This window comes from Centroberyx gerrardi, chromosome 22, assembly GCF_048128805.1.
Source record: "Centroberyx gerrardi isolate f3 chromosome 22, fCenGer3.hap1.cur.20231027, whole genome shotgun sequence".
In the NCBI taxonomy this organism is placed as follows: Eukaryota; Metazoa; Chordata; class Actinopteri; order Beryciformes; family Berycidae; genus Centroberyx; species Centroberyx gerrardi.
Window position 1 is genome coordinate 10,996,210 of NC_136018.1, and position 17,932 is coordinate 11,014,141.

Consider the following 17,932-nt stretch of genomic DNA (forward strand, 5'->3'; position numbering starts at 1 on the left):
CCTACGTGGATTGATAAAGTAGAAATGCCCCTCCATGTCCAGAGAGGTTGGACTCATCAACCTTTTGTTCCACTTTTAAAAATAAACTTATATTAGATTAGAGCTTTTATTTGATCTCAAGGAGGAAATCCATTGCCACAACCAGAAGAGACAGATACATTCATACAAGAGCATTATTACTCAGACACATGACAAACACACCATGACAGAGGAGGCATAACAAGAAGACATTTCACATTGTTGTAGAAAAAAAAAAGACAGTCCAGTGGGTTATGACTTGAGGGTGTTATTAAGGGTGGTGATGGCATATGGGACAAAACTGATGAGATGTAGCCTGCTCTGGTAACTTTGCATTGTCTGAAAGATGCAGTTGTATTCTTCTTTAAATATATTACTCTCTCTCTGTTGGGTGCAAGTAGTTCCGCTCTCAGACTTTTAGTGTACAACCAACTGCTTTTATCTGGCCAACAGGCGAAAAAACTTTGGCAAAATAGATCTTCACAGCACTAGTGCACAACCCACACAATCATTATCATACCAAAAGGTGCAGTCAGCACAAAAAGCAGCCCAGGAGTGACACCTACCTGACATGGTTGTCGCAGAACTTGGTGTTTTGTGGCCGGTTGAGCAGCACCGTCCGCGCCGTGGCGTCTACGGGATCCGCCTGGGAAGTGGTCCCGGACATCTCATCATCTGCCTTGCGGTAACCGGCGGACGAGCAAGCAGGTCCTGCACCGTTGGATTGATGGGAGAGAGGCGAGGCTGGGTGAGTGTGAGTGGAAGACAGAGAGACAGAGAGACAGAGAGGAAGAGAGAGAGAGAGAGAGAGAGAGAGACATAGACGAGAGACGTGGTTTACAGTTCAAAAGCGAAGGCGACCAATTACTAGAGGCTACTGTATGCTGATGTATGCTGAAGCCGGCGGGGTCGATTCAATGACGTTTCCCGTTATAAACAGCCCCCCTTGTCTTTCAGTATTATTATGCAGGTACCGTCAATGCACACACACACGTTTCGCGACGCCCACGGGACCCCCTGTATATAATGAATGTGCTGAGGGATGCACAATGGCGAACAAACACGCCGGGTTTGTCTATTTTATGAGCACGCCAACTTGTCCATGTACAACACAGGGAAGACCTGGTGCACACCGCGGCTACTACCCCTACTTATATCCTTAATCCAAGAAAAAGTAAGAGAAGGGATGCAACACGCTTCTCCTGCAGACCCGCTGCCTCCCCGCCCGCCTGGCTTTGTCATTTCCATCCATTTTAAAGCATCGTGATCTCGGCTCGTTCACCCCCCCCCCCGCACCTCAGCTTCAGCAGCGGAACATTTTCCATCCTCGGCTCCGCCAAATAGCCTAACGTGGGGAGTATCGAGAGAAAGAGAAATGCAAACAGATCGGGACGCGGCAGTTTACCCAGCTGGCACAACAACGACGAGCCTGGGCGAGGACAGATGCAGCAGCACGCCCGTCCCTCCTCTCTCCTCCCTCGGTCTTGCTGTCAAGGAAGCCCCCGGCCCTTGTGAAAGATACTGGCCCGCCAAGCTCCGCCGCCCTGTCATCTGGCCGTCTGCCGCCCCGGAAAGCCTTTATCCGGCGTGATCGGACCCTCTTCTCCCTCCAATTTGATGCTGCACTCACTACTACCGGTCCAGACAACGGGAGGAAGCCATATGGAGCTCCTTCAGTGCTGCGGAGGGGGAAAGCTGGGGCTTTTAAAGGGCCAGAAGCCTCTTATTTGCCTTGAGGTCTCCTACGGTCGGGTACAGATGGGTCAAATAACATCCCGGAGGCATCAGCCATCCATCAGGAGATCACTTAATGCCGGTTGCCCACAACTGTTACCGCAGCTAGATCACTTTCTACAGGTTGTTTCTCCTCGCGCCTTTCCTGTTGGCTATGCAACAGATGATTCATAACTATTTCATCTATGTCACATCTCCAATTATGCAAAGCAGAAGAATTTTTAGAATGCTTTTATCTGGTATCAAGCAGGTAAGCCACCCCTAAAATCAGTATCATATTCTTATATTATTCCTATAGGGCCTGATATTGTGCCTGTGGGTTTCAATAGTGAGTTAATGACCTTATCATAGGCTACTGATATTCTTATGGCCTATGTCATCATTAAATATTCCTATAATGCTTTTATAATATTCCTAGAAGGACTTGTGATATTTGTGTAGTTTCATTCTAAAATCTATAATAGGATTAAGTGATAGTACTATCATTTGTTGGCAAGTGTGCCTGTGTGGGTAAGGCTGAACATGAAAACAACAGTAGGCTAATTGCATCAATAATTTAGAAAAGAATAACTGGCAGGGCTTGGCAGATTGAGTTTCTGCAGAACTGAAACCCCATTGTATTTCCACAGCACTGCAACTATACAATGACGGATAGGGTAATTCTTTCCCCTTATTAACAACAGACTGAAGGCCAACATAAATTAGTTTATATAATTATATTCCACTCTACCTTGTTGTTTTCTGAAAGGGAGTGTAACTCGACCCAGTCACTGAGCCTCATCTGCTGGATGTACTGTACATCATCAGTACTGAACATCAAGCTTCCTCTTTTCCACTGAAAGAGAGATTAGAACCTGCATGTTCCCAGGAAAGAGCTGCCATTCTTCCATCTTTTCAAGTGCAACTAGGGGTTATTTGAAGGGGTGGCATGCGTTTAGTTTTGGCAGAAAACTGTTGTAAAATACAACATCCAAACAATTGCAAGCATTTTTAGGTGACAATTCTTTGAAGCTTCTTAAAAGCTCAAACCAGATTTGGATGCGATATTGCTTTCCATCTGGGTATAATAGCATTTTTATCCAATGAAGGAATCACCTTGTATAACTTTGCTATTTACATTTTACACTTTATACAATACATTGTAAGTAAAGTTCTGGTATAGATGGTTTAAATAGGGATTTGTATGATGCCTTTAGCGCATATTCTATTAGGCTACAATCAAGGTCTGATACCTCAAGTTTTTGTTTTGGTATTTTTGGATTGAAATACCCTGTATAGTCTTATATATGTAAACACTGACATGGTGTTGTTACGTTATTTTGTATTTGTAATGTTTATAATAATCAAGGTAATTTTGGGCGCAATCTGATTGGTCTGCTTGTATTTCTTGTATGTTAATTTGTATTCATAATGTTCATTGAGGTCATTTTTTTGCGCAGTCTAATTGGTCCATGTGGATCCACCAAACCTACATAAGATGGTCTCTCCCATTTCTTTGAGGATAACCTGAGAAAGGTCTTTGTACTGAAACATTGTTCCTAATAAAATCAACTTAACTTGCAAGTGAAGTGGATAGTGTGCGGTAGCCTTTTCCTCTCAATTGCCGTAAAACTGAGGTAAAAATGCTTTTTTTTATCCCACTACAATACTACGGTTGTATAATACTAATACTGTGCCTCCCCACTCTACCCTTGCCAAGGAATACTGCCTGGGATTTTATGAGCACAAATACTGTGAAATTCTCCTAAATAAGTTAATTTCCAACATCCAACCTTAGCAGAGCGCTATTCCACACCATCCCACAAAGTGTCTGCACAAGCCGGACAGCAAGGGTCAAAGTCTATCCAAAATGATAATAACCAGCCTATCTCCTCTCTCACCAGGCCATTACCCAGGAACAACGGGGCTGTAAGTCACAATCACAGCTCAGCACTCCGCACAGCAAACAGCACTGGGGTCAAACAAGATAGTGAGTGATTGTAAAAAACTGATTAAGGGTGTTTCAAGGTTGAAGGTAGTGAAGAGCAGCACACATGATTACCCACTATCATCTCTTTCTCCCATGTATTCATCTGGTTCTACTTTATATTCATCTTATCTTGTCTGTTCCCCTATTCTGTCGCCAAGCAACCTTCTTATGCCTAGATTCTTATTTACCATTTTCTCTTCATTTCATCGTGTATTATCTCCTTTTCATATGCCTTGCTTGTTTAGTCAATGATTTCTGTCTTTCAACTATTTTCTCTCCCTCTATTTATCTATTTCTTTGCTTTCAATGTATCCCTTGTCTCTTCCTCTCTCTCTCTCTCTCTCTCTCTCCCTCTCTAACTTTTCTCCCCTTCACACTCTACCTTTCTCTCCAAGCAGATCAATACTGGCCTTCTCAGCAGCCCACTCCGGCTCTGATTCATTTCTGGCCAGATCAATGCCTCCGTTACTCATCTCTGATGGAGTGCAGGCACAGTCACCTCCCTAACTCATTACTGATGCGCCACTGTTGAGTCAGCAGCAAGCTGCAGCAGAGCACAGCCAGGTCAATCACACATGAAGCACCCCGGCTACCTGGACAGGTACGACAGACCTGACAAGCTGCGGCCACCTGAACAGGTAAGACTAGACTGATCCTCCCCAAACAAACACCCTGACCTCATACCCTGCGAGCAGATACTACCGGCTGGTGATCTTAAACAAGACGTGTCCTCTTTTTGAAAAAACAATTCCATGCGTTAGTTAGCCAGCAAACATCCTCCCATTATTTAGGGAAGATTAATAAGCCCTTTTACCAGCTCTATCCTCAATACCGGTGTCAGTATTAAATCAGAGAAACACACATCACAAGCTGCAGTGGGCAGATAGAGTGACCCCAACTAGGCACAATCTGGGCAGTCCAGTCTGAAAACACAGACTGGTAGCTGAGATAAATCCATAAAGCCATCATCTGAACTAGACGTCACTCATTAGAGGCAACATAATATCTTACCACTCCGCACCAATCTCGTGTTTTGGGCTGAACCCAAGCTGTCCTGGCCTGGTGCCAACCTTTCGCTGTTAAAAAGCAGGCCAAGCTCCTGAATAATGGATCGAGACGGGCTGCATAATTAATCTACATTCTCCAGTATGGCAGAGCATATTTCACCAGACACTCTGCCTTGGTGCTGCGCCCCAGGCTTCACTCAAGAGGCGACTCAGATGTCAGACACTATCACTGAATCTCCCTCAGCGACAATTGTGCTATGTCAATTAGCCCAGCTGCCAGAATTGCGCTCTAAATGGCACGAAACATTGCTTTTGAGATGTCTACACATTTAATCCAATTATGTCTAATAGAGATGTACTGTCTTTCAAACACCCAGCTCAGAAATTTAATGAGCCAAAAAAGAAATGGCGACTAATCATAACAGCAGTTATAGTAGAATAACTACAATTATCTCCAGCTGTCTAAGCACTCAAACATCCACAAGCTACGCTGAGGACAGATAATGTGACTGTTTCCACATTTTCATTATCTGAAAAACTGTCAAAACAATTTAGATGCAATTGCACTTGCACAGCTGAATGCCCATGGCAAGTCAGAGTACGCTTGTTTCATTCCGGAACAATTATTCTTCCCATCTTGGGCAGCAGGGCGGCCAAATGGTTAGAGCCCCTGTCCCATAACGGAAAGGTCACAGGTTTGAATCCTTCTACACCCACAGGCCCCGTCGAAGTGTTCTTGAGCAAAACACTGAACCCCTACCTCCTCACTCAGTTTAAGTCATCAGCTAAATGACTGAAACCTAAAACATCTTCTGTCACGCCTCTGTCTAGCCCATGATGCCGCTGTGTGGTCAAGAAAGCATTACCGACGGAGTGTCGTCTGGCTTTCTGACCCCTACGTCCCATGGCTGTCCTGGTCTCCAAGGTGACCTGCAGGCCTTAAATCCAGGTCCAGGTCGGCCTGGGCGCTAGGGTTCCCAGTGGGTCCAGTTGCCAGAGTAACTGAGTAGGAAGTAAGGGGAAAGAAAGCCTCTTACGGACCAAGTGAGCAGGGATGATAATCCTCTCTGTGTCTGCTCTGCAACTTCCCCTGCTGCTAATCCATACACTGATAATCCTACAGGTGAGACCGCCGCACGCGCACACACACACACACACACACACACACACAGACAGACACGATGACACTATGCATATACTCACACACAGACACATAATGTATGCGTATACACATATATACACACATAAACACACATGCACATTTACACATATACATTATATACACAAACACACATTGACAGGTGTATACACACTCTCTCTGTCTCTCACACACACTCAGCACATACATCTAAGTAATGCCAGAAAATATGCAAGGCCCCAGCATGCAGCTACTGCCCTGCTCACTCTCTGTATACCCAGCTCACAGTCACATGCATGCATGCAGCAATGTGCATGCTCTACTCAGGCATGCCATGTGCATAAATGCATGTGCTAAGTGTTCTGCACGCATGCATACATATACACGTATGTGAATTTTCTGCAGTTTAGCTATAAGACACCGATGTGCATCCGTCTGACTTCAGCAGCACGTTCTCACATGAGCGGTCGCCCCTCTGTCTACAAGCACATGCAGTGAGAGTGCAACTCTTGTTCAGTGTTTGTCACTCCAGGCCCCAAGGAGCTACAGGGTATTCAGGGTCTTGTTCCACAACAATGATATCATGTCTTAACCTTTTCAGATGAGAGACACTCATTAACTAGACCTTGTAGCTCTTGAGGGCCGGGGGTTGGGAGGCGGCTGCTCCTAGCCGTTGCGCATGGCCACATGCACCTTGGGACTCCGGGTAGAGAGGGGGTGTCATACAGTCTAATTCGAGCAAACTCACTTTTGTCAAACCTGTCTGCGAGGCGGGCGCGCATGGTAGCGCCGGCGCCCAGGCCTGGGTCCTGCAGCTCAGCGGACTCCTGCCTAATGGTGGTCAACACTAACTGCTCTGTGGGTGCCAGAGAGAGGACCGCCGCGGGAGAGAACAACACACACAAGACAACAAGTCAATATACACACATGCCGCACACAGCACACCTGTGTGTCAGAACCCACACTGTGAATGTGTTTCTGTATGTGCGCCCATAGGAAAGATCTGTCGCTTAACATCACCTTTTCTTTATCTCTGGAGAAAAACAGCGTATCTCAATATTGTGTTCATTTAGAATCATTGATATCTGAATCGTTTCTCTTAACCCCTCCCACCCCCTTATGGAGCACTAAAGAGATACACAAGAATATACATCTGCATCAAGAAGTGCTGGAGACAAATCAGGAAAGCACGATCTCATTTATAAATGGCTACACTCACAGGTTGCTGATAGATCTATGAGATGTTTCTCTTTCACGACCCATTAGAGACTTAGAATAGAATGAGTGCACATTAGGACATGAGATAAAAAATGAAAGAGCTAAGTGAGAAGCGTGATGCACCAGAGTGAGACAATCCAAGTATTTTCAAGTATGAGAAAATGTTCAAAATCTCACACTGATTTTAAATGAAACTCGTCTATGTCTAGGAGAAATAAATGAGAGGAAGAGGAGATCTTATTTAAGACATTGCTTTCCTCTGTGTGTGTGTGTGTGTTTACTGTAGGTCAGTGGTAGCATTGTATAGAGCGTAGTGTGATTGCATACACATGATGTAGGCAAACACTTGAGAGCTGTACAAAGAAGTCCTGACCAAAATGCTTGTCGTTGTGAAGCTTGTCCAGGAGCGCCCCCCTGTGTCCAGTTCATGTAAATGTCTAATCATCATGGAAGCAGATTTGCTGCAGTTTGTTATCTCCATCTCCCAAATGGCATCTTTAACAGCTTGGCAGCCATGACGACCAGTCATTATCCTCCCGAAGCAGACCCATCGCCTGAGCTGCATGACTGCCATAAACTAGAACCACCAGCACTGGGACTAAACATGTGCTTACTTATACATACAAATCCATACTGTAAACTGGAGGCTATCACAGACAATCTACAAAAACCATAGGACATATTCATCACAAATACTTTTTTCTTGAGTGTAACATGCTTTGTCAACCATGTTTGTATTCACGCTCACGTGTGTTTGTGTATGTGTTTATTGTGTGTGTGTGTGTGTGTGTTTGTGAATGTGACAGCTTGACGGCTGCAGACGTCATCACCAGGGATGTGGCAGCACGCTAATTAGAGCGAAGAATCAAGAGGTCAGACTCCAAGAGATTACAGGAAAGACACCATGGACAGTCTGGGAGGGAACACATGTACATACCAACTGACTCTCATACTGGAATGTCCCCCCTACTCCCCCTACCCATCCACACACACACACACACACACACATATATCCCGCCCTGTCCATCAGAAAATGTCTTTTGTCCAAGTGGAAAGCCCTCTGAAACAACATTTAGACCATCTGAGACTGAAATTCTCCACTAATGCTAATGAAATTCTTTCAAGTGGAGTGCTAGCTTGTCTAAGGCTCAGCCTGTCTACTAAATGACAGGGCAAACACAGATAGAAATAGGAGCAGAGGAGGGAATCTCATGATCTGATGCTGCATGGCCAGTTCAGATTTAGACATGTAAAAGACAGCAGCTTTGTTTTACAACCACTTGACAAGAGGCGTGTGATTCATATCTGTGGCTGTGGTTTCGATCAAGAAATACAAACGTTTTTCTCCATAAGATGAGAAAAAGAGCAAGTTGTGTTCTCCCTTGTCTCTTATACTGTCAGGAAAACAAGATACACAGTGATATCTTTTGACAGTGTACAACTGTGTACTTTTTTTTTCTCTAACCGCGTAGCTAGGAACCCCTCGCCTGAAGACAGTGGCCCAGTTGGCGCTCATCTCTGCTCACAATTTGCCCTGCTTTCTATTTCTGGAAGCTGCTGGAGGCATGCAGCCACATACACAACAGCAAAGTAGCCCAACAATGTATCCTATGTGCCAGTCACTATTAAACGCCACTGGGTGAGCTGAACACAGGCGGCTCTTTTCCAGGACAATCCAATCCAAAATCCATTTGCCATTTTGTGACATCACACCATCTGTCCCCTCCATTCACACATCCTGCTGTAAAAAGTCCTGTCCCACTCCTCTGCAGAGAAGATGAAGCATTCAGACCAAGAAGTTTGTCATCACGCAGGATTTATATAATGTCGATGGCCTCGGCCTGTGCACGCTTCAGTACGCGCAGGCCGCATCTGCAGCTGCCTAAAATCAGTCTGTTTAGGGATACAAGCGTATGAGATGCTGTGGATACATGAGCAAAGCCTATGAGGTGAGGTGAGTTTCATTTCCCCACGGGCTTAGAATAAGGAGCACTCTTAAACGGTCACGTGTTTTTTTTTAAGTCGGCGGAGTAATGGGCTGTTCTTCTTCTACGGACTTATCTATGAGCTTGGATTGGACGTTTTAATGCAAAAATGACCTGAAAATCAACCATGAAAATCTAGGCCTTGCATTATTTCATTATATCTTGAAATGTGCATATGTTGCCACAACAACTCAAGGATACTACAAATGTCACAACAAAACTATAAACTATAGGCCTAATATCATATAGGACTAATACAGTGATGTCATATGAGATACAAAAATACCATACAGTAGCCTATAATGAGGTCACACTATAAGCTCACCTTTGACTTTACACTGCACGTCCCTATAGGAATGTCATACGAATATAATAGTGACTTATCTTAAGGGGAAATTATAAGGTGACACTATGCTATAATAAGCTCCTCTATCATTGAGTCTCCTATCATTGAAAAACAGCAGACCTATAGTGTTACCTGAAGCACCTGCAGTTTGCTCGCCCTCGCATCCACAACCGGTGCCAAGACGAGCAAGGCCTGAGGATAAATAAGCTAAGCTACACCGCCCCCATGCCGCAGTCCCGGACCATCCCAACCCCCGTTATTCAGATGCCAAACACATATCAAACACGCACGGTGAAAGGCCTTTAAATCCCCCCCGTTACACACTGTGACCGCCCCGTTAACCACAGGCCTGTTACCACTGCGATAAATCCGACTTCTCACAAAACGTGACACTGACAGGTCGAGCGGAACACAGACTCCCCGAGATTAAATAAGGTTATTATATTGTTGTTTTTTTACAGCCTACCTCCCTCGCTGTGTATCTTCTTCGCTCTCCGGTTGAAATACATCCTGCTGGTGAACGGGAGTCGGTCAGGCTGGGAAGAGGAGGCCGGAGCGGTGGCATGCTCATGGCTCACCGACACAGCGGGGGAATGCGGCTCCGAGCCCGGGCTGCGGTCGCTGGTGGTGAGGGATCATTATTCTCGGTGTAGGACCGCGGAGGCTGCTGTAGAGGTGTACTGAGCCAGCGTCAAGTCAGGCAGAAGAAGAATCGTCTGGTGTCCGGTCACTGCTTTCAAAATAAAACGTTTATCGAGGCGCATGCGTTGCAACTTTTGTAATGCGAAGTAACAATGTGAAAAAATAAAGAATGGGTTTCAAGAGGAATGTGTAGTAAATTAAAATACAATTGATTTCCCCCATAGTCCTGTTCACAGGATATATTCATAACTATATAGGCAAAGTTGGGTAAGTAAACACCATTAAGTATTCATTTACTACCCAAAATTGCATGTAGACAGTGATGTAGTGATACATGTAAATATGGGTAAAGTAATCATGAGGTATCACACCTCCCCACTATAAGCAAAATGCAGTTATATTTAACCTATACTTATATACTATGCTATACTAAATGTATCCATATTATAATTCACACCAGTTTGATACTGTTGTCTTTGATGCATACCACAAATTTGTGGCACAACTGTTCCTACAGAAATGGGAGCTAACACCATAATTTGGCAGGTATCCTTTTATCAATAACGAATAATGAAGTAATTAAGTGAAAATGAAGAATATATTTAGGGAAGAATCAGTAGTAAATGAAAATAGAATTGTTGTTTATATTACAAAAGACGTTCTGTACACCCCCAAATTGTAGGCTTTTATTCTGAATGCAAAATAGCCCAACTTCCGGTGTTATCCTGTCTGGCTTAACGTCAGCCTGGCGTCCGTTCAGCTGAGCCGTTGGGGCGCGCATCGGATGATGAGATGCGTGCGCGCCCCTGTCGTCTACAGAGCCACAGAGGACGCATGTCATCCATACGGTGTAAAATAAACTTTGAGGATGCAATCAGAAATATAGGAATGAAGAAAAAATAAAGTCTCCAAGCTTCATCGGTTTGCGCATTCTTGTGCTCAGGGCGCGAGTTCATCCCTGATCCAAAAGTGATAAAAAAAAAAAAAAAAATCATAGCATTGGAGGAATCTTTCGATTTCAAGTTGACTGACTCGATACAAGGAGTCAAGGTATGGGACAGAAACTCAAGACCTTGTGAAAAAGTAGAAGGTGTCAAGAAAGATTTACTTTATCTTTTTGTTATATAAGAATTTGCCTAAGGGAAATAAAGTTATATTAATTGAAAACATAATATAGATGAGTAATTTGAAATATGGCTCAGCTGAATGTAAAAAGAAGTTTATTTTCCATCTACTAATCCTGTTAAGGGTTGTTATTGGTGGGCATGAGAGAACATCGACATCCCCAGGCATAACAAAGCTGCATTTTATTCCATTGTTAAGGAGCAGAGAAGAAACCCATGTCTTTATTTTATTACATAGTAACATAATACATATTCATCTTAACTTTTATTTAATCTCATCACGTTGTAACATAATACATATTCATATTTCAAAAGTTGTTTTCCATCTTATTAAATAGGAACAGAATAAATATTCACTTCTGAATTGGGTGGCCACAACGCTCTCCAACTCCGTCTCTGGTGGACATTCAAGGAACAAAATGCTTTCTGAGAACCAGGTTAACGGGACATTTCCTTCAGCTTCAGCACCCATCCACACAAAACACACACACACACAACAAACCATATATACACACTTGTCCACTCTCACGCACTCTTACATACTGCAACGTTCCCGCAGTTTTGTGGCTCATATGGTAACTGCAAAGATGTAGTAGCTCCTGCATACTGATATTCCATCTCCTAAGCTGTTGTTGTACATGGCGCCCCTGGTGGCAACAGACTGACTAGGTGGTGCAGGTGAGTAATCCACCTATGGTATAGTAGAAATGCCAGTATCTGTGCAGGTAATGTAAAACCAAAACATAAGAAGAGCATATGACACAGACCTCATTAGGGAGAGCAGTGCTGTTCACAGTCCCCATCAGCAGTGGATGCAAGTTGGGAGGAAAAGCAGCAGAGGCTCAAGAGCCTCGACAAATTGCCAGGTGTTTTGTCAGGGGCATGGATGAAAAACAGTAAGAACTATGAAGAAACATTGATTTCAGGGTTGGAAAGACTTCTTTTAGGTGGAGACTAGAATACTTGTCATTGTTTACACCTTCAGGAAGGTGTAAACAATGAACAGCATCACAAACACAAATACTGTCTTTTCTCCTCTTATTGCACAACTCCTCATCTGTATGATCACTACTGTCTCAAAAAAGACCAAGTGCTTGCTACTAAATTACTGACTTCCTGATTATCATTTGCCTCAGGTTTGCCATTTGAATTGTGCTGTTCACGTGGGTAATGTCAATGATTGTAACTGATTTCAAAAAGTGAGTTTTTCTTAATTTTATGGATCAATTGCGTATTGTGGTTATATGAGAGAGGTGTATGGAGAAGGGCAAACAAATGTAAAGACCACTGGACATGTAGAATAAGAATGTCATGTCTGCGTATTGTGGTTATATGAGAGAGGTGTATGGAGAAGGGCAAACAAATGTAAAGACCACTGGACATGTAGAATAAGAATGTCATGTCTGCGTATTGTGGTTATATGAGAGAGGTGTATGGAGAAGGGCAAACAAATGTAAAGACCACTGGACATGTAGAATAAGAATGTCAAATTAAATACATACTCGTAAACCTTGATCAGACATTTCTGAACCAACTGTGTGTTTGGGGCAGAACCAACTGTGAATGGACACTTTAAAATGGATGTCAGAGCTTTAAAATGGAGGACTGCAATGGTGACTGTTAAAAAAAAACGGAAGGTTTTCTGCTTCCATTACAAACAGATGGCGAGCGAGGGGCGTCTCGCTTCAAAACCCTTAAACACAAGTGTTGGTGAGATATTTACATCATATACTGAAGAACTCAAGTCTAGAAGTGATTGGTGTAGTCCATTTGTGACAAGGAGGCATCACATGTATCAGACATTAAAGAGTTAAATTGAGACTAGTCAGCAGCGGCTACAGGAGCTCCTTAAGCATTAGTGCTATCCATTGATGTGGGCCTCTGAAGCATTGTGATAGAGACCAGAGAAAAGGTCACAGGAAGAAGAAAATGAAAACAAAAACAAGGTGCTGAAAACAAAGAGTCTAAAAAAATAAAGTTTTGTTAATTCTCTGCATTTATAGTTTGTTTTTTTTTCTCCCCGCTTTTGGTTCAACCTTCTTCAGTTTCAATACAATGGATATTCTCAAAGAAATTAAACCATGAAAGCGCTATGTACATGCACAGCCCACTTGGGCATGCTCAGTTCAGCCAGCAGGGAGCATGGTAGGTGTGTTTGTGAAAATATGGGTCAGTCCTGATGCACTGCAAGTATGGGCTGCCTACAGATGGGGCAGGTGTTGTTTTCAGAGAGCCAGCGGTCGATGCAGTGGATGTGGAACTCGTGGGAGCAAGGCAGGCGGCGCAGCTTGTTGCCCTGGGCGTACTCATTGATGCAGACACTGCACGCGCGGCCCACCTCCCCCTCCAGGCTGGCCTGGCCGTACGTACGTGTGGCCAGATTGTCAATCTGCTCTTTGGTCAGGCCCCGAGGGTGCTCCTCGTCTTCTTCATCATTCAGTAAGAAGAAGTGTGCCAACCGCAGGATGGGTAGAGTACCGTTCTCTACCAGGTTGTTGGTGTCTCTGCTGGTGGCCCGTCCCTCAGTGGGGCTCACCACTGCTCCTCCTAGCCTGGCCTGACCCCCCTGCTCCTCCTCAGTCCCCACCAGCCCCACCCTCTCCTGATCTGCCCCACTTATACCACCGTGGCCAGCTGTATTCTCATTTGCGTGTAGACGATAGGCTGGGCTGGTGCTAGTATTGGTACCATTGGCATCTGGGTGGCTAGGTGCAACCGTCTCAGAATCAGCCTCCGTCTCCATGAGGGAGCTCAGCTCACCAAAACCGGTCATGATCTGGCGCAAGATGGAACGCAGGGCTGTGGAGTTGGGCTCTCCCAGGCCCGTCTCACTGATGCGCCTCAGTGGAATCCGGATGGTGCTGACGTAGGTGCGGATCCCAGCTCGCTCCGAGCGGGAGATGGTGCGTCTGAACCCTCCGCTGTCACTTTCAAATGTGACCGTATTCTCGGCGACCCGGGCACGGGAACGCGTTCTACTAGCGATGCTGTCCCGGTCCCGGTTTTCCCCGGGTCGAATCCTTCTCACCTGGAGGTCCAACATGATGGTTGGGTGGCGGCGTACCGCTGCACCTCCTGCTCCTGCCACATGTGACTCGCTCTCGTGTTCTCCTGCCTCTGCGGCTGGCTCTGTTAGAGCAGCAGGTTCGGCCAGAGCCTCACCCGTCTCCATGGAAACAGAACTTGTTCCACTGCCTGACTCAACAATGTGGATGTTAGCGCCACTGACACCACTGCTGGATGGTGGAGTGGCACTGGGGACAGGTGTTCTGTGCAGGGGGGAACGGCTTCGCCGTGACAAGCGGGATGAAGCCCCGCCCCCAGCGGCGGCCCTGCGGATCCGGCCACGGGATCGAGTCCTACTGCCACGTGACTCCCGTCCCACAGCTGGGGCTTGGGATGCAGACTGGGGTGACACGCGGGGACAGTCCAGAGAAGCAGTCACCTCATCACGCCCGTGCTCTAATGCTGCATTCAGGGCCTGATGTTGCAAGGGTGTAGTTTGATCGTGGGAAGTAGGGGGAGTAACAGGAGGTGGAGGTGGAGAGTGCAAGGCCACACCTCTCCTCAGAACCGTGGCTGGGGGGGCCACTGGTGTGGGAAGGGCTGGGGGGCTCATGGGAGGACTGGTAGTGCTGCTGCGTGTGCGGCGTGTCTGGGCCCTCCTACTGAGGGCCGGGCGGGGGGAGGGGTAAGGGACTGGCCTTGGAGTGGTGTAGGTTGAAGGGCGAGGGGTGGGGAAATAGGAAGCCGTGCGTATAGAGGTTGAAGTTGTGTTTGGGGCAGCCATTGGCAGCTCTGCGGGGTCCGAGGTGTCATTATGCTCCCCCGGCTCTGGCTGCTCATGGTTGATGTTGATCTCCAGGCTAAAGCGGAATTCTCCACTGTTAGGGTTGGTCCGGCTGACAGCACGCCACGTCTGGTTGCCACTCTGCCCACTGCGGGTAGCATTACCAGTGCGTCTGAAAGTGTTCAGCCACTCTAGTAATGAGTCACCATTAGAAGTTTCTGCTCCTGGCTCTGTGGCCCCTGTAAAGAATAAATATCTGTCAGACTGTGAACGAACAGAATACTGACCTGAAAAATCAACATATTCTCCCCAAAATCTCATAATAAGCATCTGTTAGGGTAAAAAACAAATCTATTCTCTTATTCTCTTCTTACATAAAAGATTCATGGTTATTTAATCTAAATAATGTCTGTACCCTAGCACAGCTTTGTGTAGCATTCGGTTTTAACAGTTAGTGGTAGACACATTTGTTTTACTGAATACATGATTGAAGCTATCACTTGTCTGTCATCTGTTTTGCTGTTCTCCAACTCTAGTCAGGAAACAAAATGTTGATTTGAAGTGCATAGGTGCAATAATTATTGAATACTGCTGTTCTTTGACTCGCTGGTTAATCAATGGAGATTCAACCAAACCATATGACACCATCACTAGCCCAAGCCAGGTTGGGTAGAGCTGATGGAGACAAGTACCTCCCCCTTCTCCCTCCCTACCTGCCCCTCGTCTCCCTCCAGCCCCTCTCTCCTCTCCCTCACCGCTACTGCCCTCCTGTTCTCCAGACTCTGTAGTCTGCAAGCGCTGCTCAGGACGGGGCTGAGATGACACACGCTCCTTTGCTCCATCAAGACGCTGCCGGAGCTCCTCGGCAGTCACCTCCCCTGTGAAACGACATGCAGGTTGTTAGGCGTTGTTAGGCGCTGTCAGCACCGTCAGGTAAAGGAGAGCTACCCTTGCTCCCCAGATTACTAGCTAAAATGATTTCATAATGTGCATATATGTGAAGTGAGGCTGCATTGGCAAATCCAGTCAATGAACTCGGTTGGCTATCACAAGACATGTTCCTCCTCACCAGGGGTGCCCAGCAGGTTGTTGTCTCTCATTAGGCGATACTCCTCCTCATTCAGTTCATTAATGAAGTGATAGTATGCCTCCTCCCGCCGAAGACGCTCTGCCTGCCTCCGTCGCTCGTCTCGCCCACCGGGAGGGTCCATCACCATGAAAACCGCTGCCAGACAGATGGGTGAGGGTGTCAGTCAGGGGTGGAACATCAGCTGAAGCTTACCTACCCACTATGGCTTTGCATTTAGCATTCTCTGAAAATAAGGACTGAAGCAACATATTCAACCATTGCTGCTCTAATGCTGAAGTGGACATGCTCATATTTCATTAAAGCACAATGCACAAGAACAGACAAGCTTATGCAGATCGGGCTCTCCTTGTACAAGATAACAGACACACCACACCTTTGGTCATGTACATGACATGCATCGGCTGGGTTGTTTCAGACAACTGAGCAAGTATGTGATAAAAAATAGAATTTTGTTGTTGTATCTTAGCTGTGCAAAGACTAATCTCTAGCTAAGACCGACAAGTCAGACAACGCCATCCATTTTCTACAGAAAGACACCGCCTGCAAGAGGTCGAGTAAACTATACAAGGCTTAAAATACAGCGAGCGTTGCTTGCCTTCTGAGTCCGACGACTAGCGTTGCAAGTTCACTTCATTTAGCATGAGAATAAGAGTCATAATTCAATCACCGCAAATTATGCCAAAAAGGCATCCCAAAACACAATGTAGTATTCCTGCTAGCTAATGTTAGCTAAGTTACAACAGTAGCTAGCTAATCCTGTATCCCCATAGGGAAGGCCATGTTGAAGAAGGCAGAGGAATGAGGCAACAAAACTGGCGTTGTCATCCTGGCTAGCCACCAATCACCGGCCTAGAAGTGATAACAGACACGTCGAATGTCCAAACATTGCATTACGGAGGCGGGACATGATAAAATAAACGGAGGTCTCCGTGTATGCGCAGGGCAAAGGAAGAAAGACAAAGAATAGTGTCAACATTATTTTCTTACATTACATTTGTATAATATTAATATCTGGACAGGATCAAATGCGTTGCCACATAAACACAAGAGTTAGTTTTGCGGGCCTTTCAAAGGTCCGAGCTGTCATTTTGAATGCGCAACGCTTTTGCTGCTAACACAGCGCTAGCAAGTTAGCGCTACCAATTTTTACGTTAGCAAATAACTGTTAGCTCCCGTCGACACTAACGTTAGCAGCGTTAGCTGGCTAGCTAGTGAGCTGGGCTGATGAATAACTCATCTGACAGTAATGAGACATACAGTTATATCAAGCAGTTAGTGTATTCGGCAAATAAATACTTAACCCCCGCATAGTTTTATCATAGCTGACAACGCCAGTAAAAAGAATTTGGTACCTGACAAAGCAGCTGTAATATGGACGGTTTGCTTTTCTCTTTCCTCTCTCTCAAACCAAGATGGGACCAATGGTGCTACATTACTCCGACCGTCCAAAACAGCCTCACTTACTCATTAGTTCCTACCCAAAACATCTCCGAAACAAGCTTTGTTGTCCAAACATGCGAGGAAAGAATATTTGAAACGAAATCCCAAGCAATAATTGATATTTGCCAATGACTTATACCATGAAATAAATTAGTAGAAATGATAAAAAGGTGAAAAGCAGTGGCCAACAAACTCCAAGGCAGAATTAGGTGACAAGAGACACTATTATTTATTATAGATTACCAGCGCGTTTCGGCACACAGGCTTTCACCAGGGTGTCACAGGTATGTTTCATCATACCCTGATGAAGGTTTGTATGCTGAAAAAGAAAAACAGCACTATCCCTGGGATGCCAACTTAATAAAGGCTTTTAATAATTGTTTTGCCCTTCAATAAAAGTTGTTTTGGTGTTTTCAGGGAATCTGGACTGT

The 17,932-nt window shown here is 45.4% G+C and overlaps 2 protein-coding genes across 5 annotated transcripts in view; both read right to left on the minus strand.

Annotated features, from left to right (window-relative positions):
• Nucleotides 1-1,643, minus strand: part of LOC139923047 (phospholipid-transporting ATPase IB) — a 40,684-nt gene extending 39,041 nt beyond the window's left edge. The window contains exons 1-2 of one of the 2 annotated variants that reach the window (XM_071913737.2): nucleotides 1,424-1,643; nucleotides 585-729 (exon numbers count right to left, since the gene is read on the minus strand). In XM_071913737.2, the coding sequence (XP_071769838.1) occupies nucleotides 585-685 (101 nt within the window). In that variant the 5' untranslated portion in view covers nucleotides 686-729; nucleotides 1,424-1,643. Of the gene's footprint in view, nucleotides 1-584; nucleotides 1,226-1,423 lie in introns of those variants that run through there. The other variant, XM_071913734.2, reaches the window with a different exon arrangement.
• A 9,649-nt stretch (nucleotides 1,644-11,292) lies between these two features.
• rnf6 (ring finger protein (C3H2C3 type) 6) lies at nucleotides 11,293-17,478 on the minus strand. 3 transcript variants are annotated; one of them, XM_071913768.2, is made up of 4 exons: nucleotides 17,414-17,478; nucleotides 16,041-16,196; nucleotides 15,727-15,849; nucleotides 11,293-15,210 (listed from the first exon to the last, which is right to left on the minus strand). In XM_071913768.2, the coding sequence occupies exons 2-4, from the start codon at nucleotides 16,186-16,188 to the stop codon at nucleotides 13,352-13,354; spliced, it is 2,130 nt and encodes a 709-aa protein (XP_071769869.1). In that variant the 5' UTR covers nucleotides 16,189-16,196; nucleotides 17,414-17,478; the 3' UTR covers nucleotides 11,293-13,351. The 3 variants fall into 3 exon arrangements, with proteins under 3 accessions (XP_071769869.1, XP_071769867.1, XP_071769868.1); XM_071913766.2 differs by having other exon boundaries at nucleotides 15,685-15,849; XM_071913767.2 differs by having other exon boundaries at nucleotides 15,685-15,849; nucleotides 16,041-16,266; nucleotides 17,414-17,452.
• Nucleotides 17,479-17,932: the final 454 nt, after the last annotated feature.

Excerpts from the sequence above, each read along its gene's own strand:
- rnf6 (XM_071913766.2), bottom strand. The coding sequence starts at position 16,188 with ATGGTGATGGACCCTCCCGGTGGGCGAGACGAGCGACGGAGGCAGGCA. Across the intron at positions 15,850-16,040 it reads CAACCTGCTGGGCACCCCTG|GGGAGGTGACTGCCGAGGAG; the intron begins GTGAGGAGGAAC and ends GTCGTTTCACAG. Across the intron at positions 15,211-15,684 it reads TGGAGGGAGACGAGGGGCAG|GGGCCACAGAGCCAGGAGCA; the intron begins GTAGGGAGGGAG and ends TATTCTTTACAG.